This window comes from Panulirus ornatus, chromosome 23 (assembly GCF_036320965.1).
Source record: "Panulirus ornatus isolate Po-2019 chromosome 23, ASM3632096v1, whole genome shotgun sequence".
Lineage (NCBI taxonomy): Eukaryota > Metazoa > Arthropoda > Malacostraca > Decapoda > Palinuridae > Panulirus > Panulirus ornatus.
In genome coordinates, this window is record NC_092246.1 from 19601373 (window position 1) to 19616434 (window position 15062).

Sequence of the window (15062 nt, forward strand, 5' to 3'; positions counted from 1 at the left end):
AGCCCCCCGCTCCCTCCCCTTTTAGTCGCCTTCTACGACACGCAGGGAATACGTGGGAAGTATTCTTTCTCTCCTATCCCCAGGGATATATATATATATATATATATATATATATATATATATATGTGTGTGTGTGTGTGTGTGTGTGTGTACAGGTATTTCCATGTAAACGAATTTTAAAATGTTCAACGCATGAATAATTAAATAAAAACACGTATTTGTTCGTATTATGTTTTAACTGTCACAAAATTAAACTTTTATTAAAGTACGAGAGTACGACCCTTGTGTACGAAGGCCTGGCGTTTTATTTAAACTTGGGTCAGCTCGAACGTCACGCCATTATATAGGGTAGGGTCGTGTTGTCGTGTTCGAGTGTCGCACCGTCGCGTCGTAACTTGAAGGATCGCACCGTCGTGTTCAAGGGTTTACTAATGGAAACTTTTTCCCCGTCAGCGGGAGGAAGTCCCAGTGCCACAAGGGGACCAAGACTAAAACAGAAAGGTGGACACAATGGAAAACGCAAACGGGTTCAAAAGAGGAGCGATCGATGTTGGCGGCAGAGAGACAACTGTCACAGGTTTAATGTAATGTCTACGAGTCAAACTTACGGTGGTGGGGACTTAACACATGGAGTCTTTATCTTCAAAAAATGAACAGGTGAGACTTTTCAATACAGGTAGATTGTAGAGAATGAAACGTAAGAATTCAGTAACGAAATAACTAAATGTTCCTTTTTTCACGTACGCATTGGTTATTTTCTTGATTAAATGTTCCTTTTTTCACGAACACATTGGTTATCTTCTTAAGTTTGTTAGTAATGTTGCCTTCAGGCCGATCATATCTACCCGGGTCATGAAGGTGGTAATGATAGTTGTAAGACTATATCTAGTCACATCATCGACTAATCTCACTATCTTTCGTATATATCGAGATGCATATAACTAAGAATTCTGACAAGGGAATGACAATTCTAATTGTACTATATCTACCTGGGGTCGCCATCATGAAGTCTATGAAAAGCGTTGCGTTGAAACAGTCGAACGGATCAATCTAAATCAACCCCCAACTGAGGTCTCTGGCCTTGTGCCAAAGTGATGCAGGTGAAACTAAACAAGTTCGTAGAACAAACTAGTCGGTAAAATAACTTGTGACAACGGATCAATCTAAATCAACCCCCAACTGAGGTCTCTGGCGTTGTGCCAAAGTGATGCAGGTGAAACTAAACACGTTCTTAGAATAAACTAGTCGGTAAAATAACTTGTGACCAATCGGTGCTGGCTGATTGGCAAAACAATCACTGCAGTTCACTTGTACAAGCTACGATTTCCTTAATCAAAACATCAGTTTTGAACTCGCAACCACAGAATAATTTGAGTTTGAAATAACTTACGACAGTTTAAAATTATTAACTATTATCTTCAAAAAACCATCAACATTCAATAACCTTTTTAACAAATAAAGGTAAAGCAGAAATCAATGTTTAATGTGCAAACTTTATCCAAGAGACGTCAACCAACCAGCCCTGCGTCCCTGTCATATCTGCAAAACTATGAGTTATATGAGATTCAAGGAGCTTTATCCCCTCAGTACCATAAAATAAATCCTTAAGTATTTTCCAATTTTATGCAGTCCTTCTAATCTTGTAAGATTTTAATAGCTATCAGCAGAAAACACGAAACCACAATTCACAGAAGAAAAAACATATTTACATACTCTTTAAATTTCTCCCACAGTTTGTTTGTGCCTCGCTCACTGCCTCAGACTGAATTTTTGTGAGATTTATTCTTACTTGGGTAATATTTTCTTTCGTGGCAATTGGTTCTCACACCATTTGGGTTGGTGAGGTGTGGAAAAGTCTTCCTAGACCTCGGGTTACTGTGCGATGTTGATCAGTACGTAAATTTAAGCCAAAGAGACACGTGATGAGCGTTTTAAATAAGTCAATACAAATTCGTCTTAAAACATCATGATGAATCTTTAGTTGACTTGAGATCTTATTTCTAAAACGAGAGTCAAAATAAAATGAATATTTGTATGTGAAGTGCAAGTTATAGAGAGAATGTTCCTGAAAGATTTGAATACCTATAGCTGTCAATATCTGCAAACCTGAAAAAAAAAAAAAGCATACACCACGTATTGTTTTAAGCGATAGACCAACAAAAAAAGTATGAGTGATAAAAGTTATTGTTTGATCACAGCTGCAACAGGCTTAACTCTCATCGTGCGGCATTGCCCAATACAGAAGCCGTCATGTCCTATGACACTTCGAGGCTTTTTCTTATAGCCAGTTTAAAGACGGATGTGATGTATTAAACCAGGGTTTGAAGTACTTCTGAATTGAAATCCAGGACGAAACCCACAACAACAGGATTTTAGTTGAGAAATGCCGGAGGTTTCTGAACAGTGCTATTACCATTTGGATATACACAAACGTCACAAATGTGGCAAACAGTGATGTGTGTGTGTGTGTATGTGTGTTGAAGTCGACCATAAAAACTTCATGAGTTTATCTATCGTTTGACCCGATGTGTCGCGTATGTCTTATTGTTCGAATTTCATAAAATTCGGTATCGTTCAAATCTTTCTGGAACACCGTGAATATGTATGTTCGCCGCGTGTCTGAAAGAGAAATATATCTAAAGGTTAAACCGCAATATTCAAGCCAGGACTGGATAGAATCAAATGCCGCTTATATTTTCATTCATATCTTGCTTATGTTTTCCCCTGACCTGACTGCTACTAACTGTAATATTGTTTCAGTGACGTTATGCAGGTTAAATCGAAATATATATATATATATATATATATATATATATATATATATATATATATATATATATATATACATATATATATTCGGTTAGATACGGTTCATGCTAATCATGAACATGACTATCACACGATTTTCCTTGCAGGTTTAATCAATGTATAACTTCAATATATTTACAGAGTGACTTTCACAACATGACTTTCTAATAAATACGACTGCTTATCATGCTGATAAAATTAATAATCATTTGGTTAATACCTCGTATCCAAGACCTGGGAACGTGCTAGGCTGGGGGGGTTTTCGGGTTGGCTCAGCCAGGCTCTTTTCATATCCCGGGCTGGTGGTCCGCCCACTCGCATGTAACTTACATATTTGTAGGTCAAGTTGTCGTTCGTGCAAGAGTTCGAATGCAGCCAGATTATGACGACATGCACGGGCGAATTTTTTTTCATTTAACCTTGTGGCACAGGTTTGTATGTTCCTGGTCAAATCTAAGAATAATTTTTACCTGTGCTACCATTAAGTATTTAATCCCTTGAGCACGGCAGTGCGACCTTTAAGCACGACAACATGACCTTTGACGCGATCGTTAAGGGCCAGGTCAAAAGGTCACGCTATCATATGCAAGGCTTATAGCGTCATTCTCACCAGGGTTAAAACAGAATTTTTACCTCGGAGATAAGAGTAAATTGCTTAACGTAATGATATGTACTGCAATACATCCATGAAACAAATCAGACCATCTGTATGCATTAGACTTAAATCCATTCGCTCAGTGGACACGGCAAACATGCACGCGATGGGAGATATACACAACTGCTTTGGTTACTGTCAGTTACCAGTCTTTCCGATGCCAGGAAATACTAGGCTGAGTCTCCTTCGTCTCCTTTGCACGCATGACCCGTGTTCAGCTACAAGCGTCATGTATACAATGCAGAGCAGAGGCCAAAGTCCTGCTGAAGTATTCATGCAGTGGTCACGGTGTGGTAAGGGAAGCAAAGCGACCTTCCTCAACGTGTCGAGCGCCAGGTACAACGTAAAGGAAAGGATTTATGGCAATGCCCTTATCTAAGTTACAAAGCTTTCCCCACACTCCTAATCAGACTGATCCACACAGAATCACTGATATGCTTAGTCATAACCATAGTTAGACCCTGAGGTACAATGGCGTTATCTTTCATCTGCAGGGGTAAAGTGATACACCAGACCATTACCCAGCTGTTTAATGGTCGTGCTAGTAGGTTTTATCCTGGCCTTTTGAGCGTAGGTTAACCACCAATTAATGTCGTGACGATTCTTCCCGGTGTTTCGCCATCCATCAGAGGTTTACGTATTGCAACACGTACCCCTGGCTGACGCTACAACCCAGGCTTATGGTTTTTTTTATATGGCCATCTCGAGAGTAAAACACGTAAAGCATGAAATGAAATTAGACCTAATGCGTACAAGTAAAGAGGTTTTAGGAGGAGGGGCAACACGAGAGTGGGAATGATATTTCAAAGCTTCACTGTTCGACAAAGGGAAGCTTCATAACGGTCAATTCTCGTGTGAGCGATCTCCACCTAGATACAATGGGAAGCAGCAGCCTGACGCGCGCCTGGGTTCAAACTCTGATGGCAGTGAGCAAGTATGGAAACTATATACACACGGAGACTTATGAGTATCCTTTCTCTCCATTATAGCCACTTTCACGGCAATTATAGACTTCCTCTACGACAAAATGAACATGGCATCTCTTACATCACTATAACTTTAACGAACCAAATCGAAAAAACGGTATTACTTTACACATTCATGATAACCGTTTTAACAAATATAGTACAACAGAAATGCTAATGCATGAAGGACATGTGGCGTTAAGACAAAATAATGATATTCCATTACGTGCGGGAGAAGCACCGTCTGCAGTTGGCTACAATACATCCTTGATGGATGTTTCCTTTTGACACAGCTAACCTATTTCCTCGTGGGACCCACAAACAATCCCGGCCATAAAACGTAGGACAAAAGGTGCCCATTCAGCTCCTCACGGAACAATAGCTCAGGATATACGCGGGGGAAGTCTTAGTGGGTGAGGAAGAGTGAGGTGGGAGGAATTTTTCTTCTGGCGCAAGAGAGGGAGGGAGGAAGTCCCTGCCTGTAAGTCCGAAAGAGGTTTTAGTGACGTCGAGGATATGTTGCTCTGTGACTGGATGAAAGGTCACGCTCCCTTATTGGCCAAAACTGCTACTGTGACGCCATGGCTTTGAATTTCCCGTTTTCTGATTGGGCGAAGCTTTACTGTGACATCATGACTCTGGATGTATATTACTGGAAGAGTTTCTAGTTAGGTTAAGGCCTGCTTGTGGTGTTACGTTTGTATTAAAAGCAGACACGAATTCTGTACAAGAAAGTAATGGAAGAAAAGTATCTAGTTTCATGCAAGATGTTGCCAGAAAGCGTACTGTAAATCAATTTCCTCGGAATTATATAACGAATGAACACCTAGACCCGCATCTATGATTTACATGGTAAATGTTTTATAATTATCTAAAACTTAAAGGAGTAAAACGTCGGATACGTTTCCCATACAAGACATTGGCGTCACGCATATGGACACGCGTGTGACTATCTCCTTCAATACGGAGGCAGTTTTTTTGAGATACATTATACGAATATGCGTGAGTCTGAATGTAATATCTTACTCGCATTTGAATTTGCTAATCTTGTGCGTGTTAAGACGAGGGAGTCTTGGCCTGAGTAAGAAGCAAGTATGGGATATAATTAATAATCCAGTATTTCCATTCATTCATCTCCAGTATGAAGCTGTATGAAATGTCCCTTACTCAGGTCAGGAGCCAATCGTGTGACCTTTCAGAATACAGTCTTTCCTGAAAATACATAACCAACTTAACACCTCTTTTAAGTCCATGTAACCTATCACACGGTATTAATTGAGATATGTACGTCTGCTTCAGAAAAAAAAAAAAATGGATATTCCAACGACTAACACATCCTCTTTAAAGCAAGCTACTCGGGTTGCGGAGAGAGTCGGGCCCCGGCTCCGTAGCCACCAATTATATAACCAGTCCTGCGGCTATTACTGTTGACAATGGACGGGGGAAAATCAGAGTTTATTTCCCTATCTACTGACTGTGTGCACACATCTCGACTGTTACAAGCAGATAACCTTAACGACGTTTTGTCTGCTCGGTCACACACTGCATTATCTGTCTCTTGTTAACCTTTTCCTTCACCCTGTTGTTGCTTCCCTTCGAACTGACAAAGCCATTTCTCTGGTTTCTTCCACGCGAGAAGTTCCAGTTCACCAAAGTTCGCCCGAAGCGAAGCTAGAATAGCTTTCACCCCTTAAGTTTCCATGGCATAATGTGGTGTATTCTGGATCACTGATATGTTTCTAAAGCATCAGTATATCATCATTTCATAAACTCTGGAACAATTATTTTACCTATTCAATGATTTTATTTTTTTCTGGCACAATGACAGGATTGGTGTCCATGGGCAGTTCAGGCCGGCAAACACTGTCAACTGCAGACCAAAATTCGTGCGAAAAATCTCAAGATTACAAATTACCGGAGCCACGGGAAAGCAAGGTAAGGGTACTAACCATGGTCTCATGATAGCCCTGGCCTCCTCGAAGCGGTTGTTGAAGAAGTAGCTGCAGGCCAGTTTTGCTTCCTCCATGGCCGTTGACAGGTCCATCTCGCACACCCTGCAGAGAACAACATGTAGTTAGACTACCCCCCAACTCATGACCTATGATAGATGCTTTGACTTCAAACACTACAGCATTCATTATTATATGACCTGTGGGGTATAATGACCTTGGCTTTTCACCTGACCCTTTAAGTATAGGGTCAAGATTCGTCATACCCAAGGACAGTACTAACGTGCTCAAGGGAATAACTAATATATTATAAAGGGCAGGTCTCTTAACATCATAAATATCGTGCACTCTTCCTAAAGTATATAACATCAATGAGAATTGCATTCCTATGTTATCTTTCAAACATTACCAGTCCTGCATATAACACAATATACGGAGTCATATAAGGCTACGCTATGCCACTTCAGAATCACATCACACAGCTGTCTGAACGGATTGTACGTATAATTTGTATACGATGGTGACGCAAACTATATATCCCTGGATGAGATAAGCGCCTTGTATTGTGACTGTTGGACTCCATCTGACACTATCGACCAGTTCGTGGGACAGGTTCATGCAGGAAGGCACACAGACATATCCTAAACTATGTCAGGTACCCATCTTTATCGACGCTAGCCCCTAAGGATGGAAGAACAGCTACGTGGACTGTGGGCCGGCTGTCTCGACCAGGATTCGAACCTAGTCATGAAATAAGCTGTATTAATGGAAAGGGGAGGAATATTATTGGGAAGCTGATAGGTGAATGTGGCTAACAGTCTTAGGAAGAGTGTCAAATTTGGGTTAGGAGCTACAAGCTCATGGGAGTTAAAACTAATGGGGAGAATGAGATGATGGGTGTAGAAATGGGTGACACGGTGAGATGGGAGTTATGAGCCGCGTGGTCAGAACAAGGGTAAAAACACAGAAGGATCTAACAACCTGCCGTAGTTTCCACAACCCTGATTATACTTGCAGTTAAGGGTAAGCATTTCAAGCCCTAATGGTCTGTATGCGAAAGAAATGATATAAAAGGTTACGTACATCTTAACCCTCTCTGGATGTTACCAACCTTGAGTATAATCTCGTACTTCCTTAAGGGCCTGGATAGAAATACAGCCCAATGTCATAAAGCAGTGCTTAGGGGGTCGTACCGTCAAGCTCAAAGTTCGTAGCATCATGTTCATAAGTCGCAATGTCGTGCTAACTTAAAGGCCTCACCGTCATGCATAAAGTGCTGACCAAACTGAAGAGTGAGGGAGGTTTAAAAGTCAACAAAAACATGGGCTGGAAGCTTCTACTGGATCTGCAACTACTGGGTTTCCAATCCCAGCTCAGCATTTGCCAGTGAGGGAGTCATTATGTGAGCGTGTGGGAAGGCGACATATATCAGCGAGAAGCATCGACAAAAAGCGACATGGTGTTCAGTGGTAAATCTTGCGGTGTAACCCCACCGCTGTTGATACTGGGGTGGAGGGGGGCTGTTGGAGGGAAGGGCACAAGCAGTCCGGCGAAGGTCAGACGAGCTGGGGTGAGGAGGGGAGGATCTTTCTCTTGGGGAAGACCCCCAGACGGGGAAGAACACCCAGACGTCAATGCTGTTCGGAGGGCGTTCTAGGGTGACTTCAAAACGAAGATCAGACATTTTTTTTTTTTTCCATTACCCCCTTTTTCTTCTCTCCTGGTATGACTGTACCAATCTACAATTGGCCGATGCGCGTCCTCCAGTCATTATTTACTTCTTCACGCAACGACTGTTCCACCAGTCGGCCAATTTTATAATTCCCAGCAACATCCCAACCAACCTAGTTTGAATCCACAATTTATACTAATAATGTCTCTTACTATACGGTTTTAACGTTATGAATGAATCTGTGGTTTCTAGGCTAGATTAGGTAGAGTTACGGTAGATTATGAATCATGGTTTCTAGGCTAGGTTAGCCAGAGTTACGGTACATTATTATGAATCTTATGGTTTTAGAGGCTAGGTTAGGCAGAGTTAGGTTAGGTTAGCGTACATACCTAACCTAATGTAACTTAGCCTTGGAAAACGCCGGAGGGAAAATATTCAGTTGATGGCAAACTCAAGTTTGTCTTGAACAATAAACTGACCAAACCTCTCTTACTGGAAGTCCACTAACATAAAAACAATGTCCTTCGCTTTGATTTATAATCATAAAACATTCCTACTGGTCTGAGCTTACATTTCCCAACTCTGCAGAATATGAAAAGAATAAATCAGAAGTGGGGGAGCTGGCTCCCAGTGCCTGAAGGAAGGAAATCTAGTAGGCTTTCAGTTGCTGTCGACCATGTGGGGTAGGGGAGGCCATGAACCATCCTGAAGGGGGGGGGACCCCCCAATGTGTCTCCACTTGCTAGGGTCCCGGGAGGGGGGAGGGGTAGGTTGGCGTCTCGTGCTGCCACATGGGCTCAGGTTATTATTACAAGCTAAATCAATTCCAACCCTGATGAGATTGATGTCATGATATCCACCATGTAATTTACGCTGCTCGTGTTTTCCCTGTAATAATTCTCGCATGGCCAGCGTTCCTGGAAAGTCAAAACACTACCACCGCGTTCTTTAGATATTTTTACGCTCACGGAATTAGCTACAATGCGATTATATATTCATCATGGCAGTGATTCAATCATTTTACATTCATAAAGTCTTTACAACTTAATCATTAGCCACTTGCATATAAGAGTGCTACACACGCTGGCCCCGCTAGAATATTTTCCACATTCACACTTTCATCACAATCTATTCCTTTCATATGCAGCACATATCACAGAAGTATCTCTTTACATCTTTTCTAACGAGTTTCCGTCTTAATATCAGGTTGTGACCTCTGGTTATTATACTCCCAGCACCTTCCAAAGAGCTGTGCTCTGGTTCAAAAATCCTAAAGGTTGTGATCAAATTAACCCTCACTCTTCCCTCTTCCACGAAAGACAAATTCCAAGTCTTTAGTCTAAAAATCCGCAGTGTTACTCAGCTCTCTTCACGCTGGTGCCATCCTTCCTGCCCTCCTCCGGACCTTCGCGGTAACCAAACCTGAGAAACATAATTCAAGCCGATATGCTGATACGTTCTGCAAGGCACCAGTCGGTAAAAGTACGATAAAGCGGGATTGGGATCATCTTCCGTTATCTAACGTCGTTTAAACCTATTCTATCCATAATGTTAACATATAAAGAAGAAAATCCCGATAGCGCATCACACAAAACAAACCACTTGCATAAAAAAGAAATTCAGTACCATCATATGAGTGTGTGTGTGTTTGGGGGGCTCTGGAAAGCGCGCGTGCGCACACTCCGAACTCTCTCTCTCTCTCTCTCTCTCTCTCTCTCTCTCTCTCTCTCTCTCTCAAGCAGAAAATAAAACAGCGCCCTGATTAGTCGTGAACCGTATAACATTTTGCTCCGAATCTGGTTGTAAATCCATGGTTATCAGACACTTCGAAAATCCTTTATGAAAAACACCTCTTTATCTTGTGGCTCTCGATATGTCAGCGATCCTAAATAACATTTCAAGACCTTCAACGTTTACCGGATGTAGACCGGGCGGTGCAACCCACTTTTCTCACATAATCTAGGAAGGAAAAAAAATCTCTCAAATACGACACACATAAGCTGCATTCAACAACCAGACCCAAATACTCCCCAATTTACAAAAAAAAAAAAGAAAAAAATAACCGTTTCTCCATATAAATTTACACTGTTCTTTGAGAACATGTAATTTCTTCATTACGTATCGCTCCCTGAGACTTAACCATTTCACATTATACTGTAAGAACATTCTGGAACGAGGCTATGCTTTAAAACCTCCCCCCTGTGTCGTCTTAACTCAGAACCATGTCAGCTGCCGCCCTAGTCACCCCCACCTTCTGCTGGCTCGACCAAGGGAAGCCCTCGCTCACAGAACATACTCGCCAGAAAACCTGCACACAAGACGGTATACCATGCATGTTATACATTATCTTACATCACAGACCATTCAATCTTGAAGGATTGGTATTCAAATTTTGCATCTTGTAATTCATCCACACAAAGCACACACTCTATATATTTCAAAAATATGGGAGATGAAATACAATAATGACTTCGAAAGAACTGACGCATAGTTAAACGGACCAATGGCGCCGCTTCCGTTCAACATTGACATCTTTCGATACGTGGAGAAAATGCTCAAAACATTTATACACTGATCGAACGTCTGCCAAGTTAAGACTACTGCAAGCTGTAGGAACCTAAATTGTTGAAGGTCTGCACGTAAAAGCATACGAATATCGTCATGAAAACGGACTAATTAAAGCTTAAGCTAACCTAGTCTTGACTTCGCTCGGAGGAGCTAAACACATCCTTCTCTATATTCGGTTCCTCTATGGCGACGCTGCAGTTTTAATGTGTCATGGCTGGCTGGCATCTCTGGCCGTGTGTATATTTATATGACGTTAGCTTGAAATCTGCTGCAAATCTGCTCGACTTATGGGATTAATAAATAAATGTCAGCCCTGACACAAATTCGACTAGGCTTTTAGTTAAGCTGAATAAAACCATTAGCAGCAGCAGCAACGGTGCCACTAGAAAATGGCGCTCTGTCTGAATATTCACAGCCACGGGAATGGGTCACCAACACCCACTAAACCCATACGCCATTTAGCTCATGACCTTCCGTGAAGACGGAGGATGAGTTCCAAGGGTCGTCTACACTTATGGGTAAATCGACATGAAGGTTTTTGAAATCTTTAATGTTTTAAATATGGTTATGGGTGATGAACTGCCTCGTGTGACAGTTTTCAAATGAATCTATTTCAAGTGAAGGGAAAGCGTGATGCTGCTATTGGATATAGGACTTTAAAGCTGACGTGACCTTAACTAAAGAGGCTCGGCTGCCGATTACATATTCAAATCTAGTTTGCCGCCGATGTGCAGATGGCGCGTCTGTCTTGATTACATCTTTTACGAAAAACATTTCCCTCGAGTCTCGCTAATTTTCAGAAGAAAAAAAAATAAAGTCAGTAATGTTATATGAGTATACAAGAGGATGTTTACGGTCGGTGAAAGCATTATGAGACACGTATGGTATACCACGACCTACAAAAAAAAAAAAATGCAAATTGAATATACTGAAGAAAATAGTCATTTTACCTTCTCGGCTTCAAAGACGAATATCTATCAAGGATTGATTGCTGTTTAACTCTGACGTGTACTGAACAACTAATCAGGTGATATATCAATCAACTCCAACGATAATACTTTATTTAGTGTTCAGTACAAGTTCATATGTTCGCGAATCATCCTTTAAATATATGAAAAAAAAATAATCTTACTAGAATATGATAACATCTTACATTACTGCAGACATTTCATATGCTGGGTAATGTTTTCTTCGTTGTATGGCGAATATTAAATGATGTAACACTTGTCTAATTTATGATTTAATCGTTTATCCAATAAACTTAACCTTAACAAAAAAAAAAAAAATCTAGGTTAAGTGTACTTCTTGCAGGAATTACCCATCACCTTCATGGTGACTTTAAGGATGACAGCTGCTCTTGGCTTGTATAAACCATACCAAGCACAAGCAACCGAGCTCAGTGCTTTATCTGAGTTTTCAGATTTGTGATGTTATGGTTATTATCTTAATAATACCACAACTTAAAACACCCTATTGTAAGAAAAGAATATACCATACTTTGTACATAATATATATATATGATGGGCGTACTATTCACATATCAAACATTATATATGTACATATATATAATATATATATATATGTATATATATATATATATATATATATATATATATATATATATATATATATATATATATAGGGCTTAACTCGCCCACCTGCAAGTTAACTAAGCTACTTGCGGCTGAAAATACCTACCATCATTATACGAAATAATTGTCATAACGTCTATTAATTTACAGGTATTTCCCCCTGCAGTTCTCATTTCAGAAAAATCACGCACATAAAATCCTTCTACTTTAAAGCAATTTAATTGCCTCGTTACAGCACATTCGTTCTGGCGTTATATATATATATATATATATATATATATATATATATATATATATATATATATATTCTTTTCTTATACTGTTCGCCGTTTCCCGCTTTAGCGCGGTAGCGTTAAGAACAGAGGACTGAGCCTTTGAGGGAATATCCTCACTTGGCCCCCTTCTCTCTCTCTCTCTCTCTCTCTCTCTCTCTCTCTCTCTCTATATATATATATATATATATATATATATATATATATATATATATATATATATTGTAACTACCCCCTTTAACTTCAGCTTTCCTCTAACTAACGTGCAATGTTTAACACTACAAACACCAATAATCACTTCGCACTGCAGGTCCGTATCTTCCGTGAATGCCACGGAAAAAAAAAAAAAAATGTGTCATTCCAGATTCCCATCGGGTGACCACCCTTGCCTGTTTCTTGTATCGTAAACCCACTTAAAGTCGACGATGACTTCGTCAGAGCCCGCCCTTGCCGCTCTGGGTAAACAACCAACTGTTGGTCGGCTCACGGCCTACTGCAGTAAACTGCCAGGCGGCACGCGATTTTTAAACTGTCTGCCCAACACTGCTGATGATACAAGATTTCCCGAGCAAAGGCTACCTTTTTTTTCTCTCTCTCAGAGATCGACTGACTATCTTGGGGTTGACAGTGACGCTTTCTCGATCTGTCATAGTTGACGGTAACGCACTATATAGACCTACCGTCCTGTGAGTGACGCATTCTAGAATTACCGTCACTCTCTGCGATGGTGACTTTCTAGACGTATCATCCAGAATGAGAGTGGCGGTTTCTAGATATACACTCCCAGGTGGAACTTTCTCTAGAGGGGTGGACTTACTGTAATGATGTCTTTTGAGCTCTACCGGCCTAAATCATGGTGGCGCTTTGCTTATTTACCGTCCAAAGTCACTGACGTACTTTCCAGGTACACTTCCTAAAGCTACCGTCCAAAACGACATTTTTCAGATGCACCATCGTAGGTGACGGCGACTTTCTAGACGACGGAAACACACTATTTCTAGACTTACTGGTCTCTGGGTGAAGACGCGACCGTTGAGCTATTATAATAAGGGCCCGAGCAACTACATTATCAAATCCTCGCCACTCACTTTCCTCCCCGCTCTGATACCCCAAACCTGTGCTTCTCACTTTTCCTCCCCGATCACAAACTCTTACATGGCCGCGTCTCGCTATCCTCCCCGATCAACAAATACTATATATCTACGCCTCTAACCTAAAACTCCCCGCTCTTGAGTATACTCCCCACTAAGGTACTCTACATCTACGCCCCTTAACTTACTCCCCGCTCAAACCATACTCTCCACTGGGAAGCTCATCATCTACACCTCTCCCTCATCTCCCCACTAGAATACTGTATGCCTCTCCCTTGCCTCCTCACTCACAGACCTTACACCTGACTGTTCTGAGTCCCACTAACGAGCCGTTACGGAAACCCAATAAGTAAACAAAGACGTTACGCCCCATTAACGGTCGATCGAGGACACACACACACACACACAATGTAACTTACCAGGAAATGATACCACGCCTGAAACAGTGTTACACACACTAACACACCTGAGACAATTACTACATGTGGGTGTCCTTCATAAAGGTAATAGCCTAATTGGCACCTCAGGTCCCCGGGGGGAATAATCATAATTACCGGGTGTTTAGACGGTGTTGCCATATTCGGTTCCTCCGTCTGCTCTCCAGCCGGGAATATTGCACTGCTTATGATTTTCTTCAATGCACCACCCTTAATATATCGTTCATGATATGCAGAATAAATTCATCACATGAACGTTGGAACGTGTTCTCAGAACAGTATCTGACCTGCTTTTGCAACATTCAGTAACAATCGTACGTACCTAAGCACTAATAATCGGTTCATGTAGATAACTCGTATTGTGATTATTATTGGTGTGTTACGGGGTGAGAGAGAGAGAGAGAGAGAGAGAGAGAGAGAGAGAGAGAGAGAGAGAGAGAGAGAGAGAGAGAGAGAGATTGGACTAAGAACAAGCATGGCACGGGCTCCCGCCAATGACAGACAAGTTCTCGGTGTGCCATTTAATGGCACAGGTCTGGCATGAGTACGCGACTCACGTATAAAGGTACCTGTATGGCGGATGTGCGTTGTACAATATGGAATAAGGTCGGGAAAGGGAGTCTGACACGTGCTACCCCATCTCTTGCGTATGTATGTACCGCGTGTGTATTCCAATGTATGCACAAGAACATACACCCCAAGCCTGTGTCTAATTACCTATTTGCACAGTACGGGGAGGGAGTTACACTCGTGGGGCCCAGTCTCTTGGATATTCTATATTATATATTCTTTCGTCTGTTTCCTTGCGCTACCTCGCAAACGCGGGAGACAGCGACAAAGCAAAATAATAAAAAAAAAACAGCTTTTTGAATTCATGTGTGGTGTCTGCAATGACCATGTCCTCACAGTTAATCTCTTCCATCCATCCACCACTCTTATACTATAAAAGTCCTCCTTGATATCCCTTTATACTGTTTCTTGCTTTGTTTCATGTAATGTACTTTGGTTGTTCTATCCCTACATCTCTCGAAGAACTGTTCACAGCGACAATCT

The 15062-nt window shown here is 41.3% G+C and overlaps 1 protein-coding gene across 4 annotated transcripts in view; it reads right to left on the reverse strand.

Moving 5' to 3' along the window:
* Positions 1-15062, reverse strand: part of LOC139756864 (tetratricopeptide repeat protein 39B-like) — a 169277-nt gene that overhangs the window by 40317 nt on the left and 113898 nt on the right. For all 4 annotated transcript variants that reach the window (XM_071676713.1, XM_071676712.1, XM_071676710.1 and 1 more), the window contains one exon: positions 6378-6482. In XM_071676713.1, coding sequence (XP_071532814.1) covers positions 6378-6482 — 105 coding nt within the window. The remainder of the gene's footprint in view (positions 1-6377; positions 6483-15062) is intronic.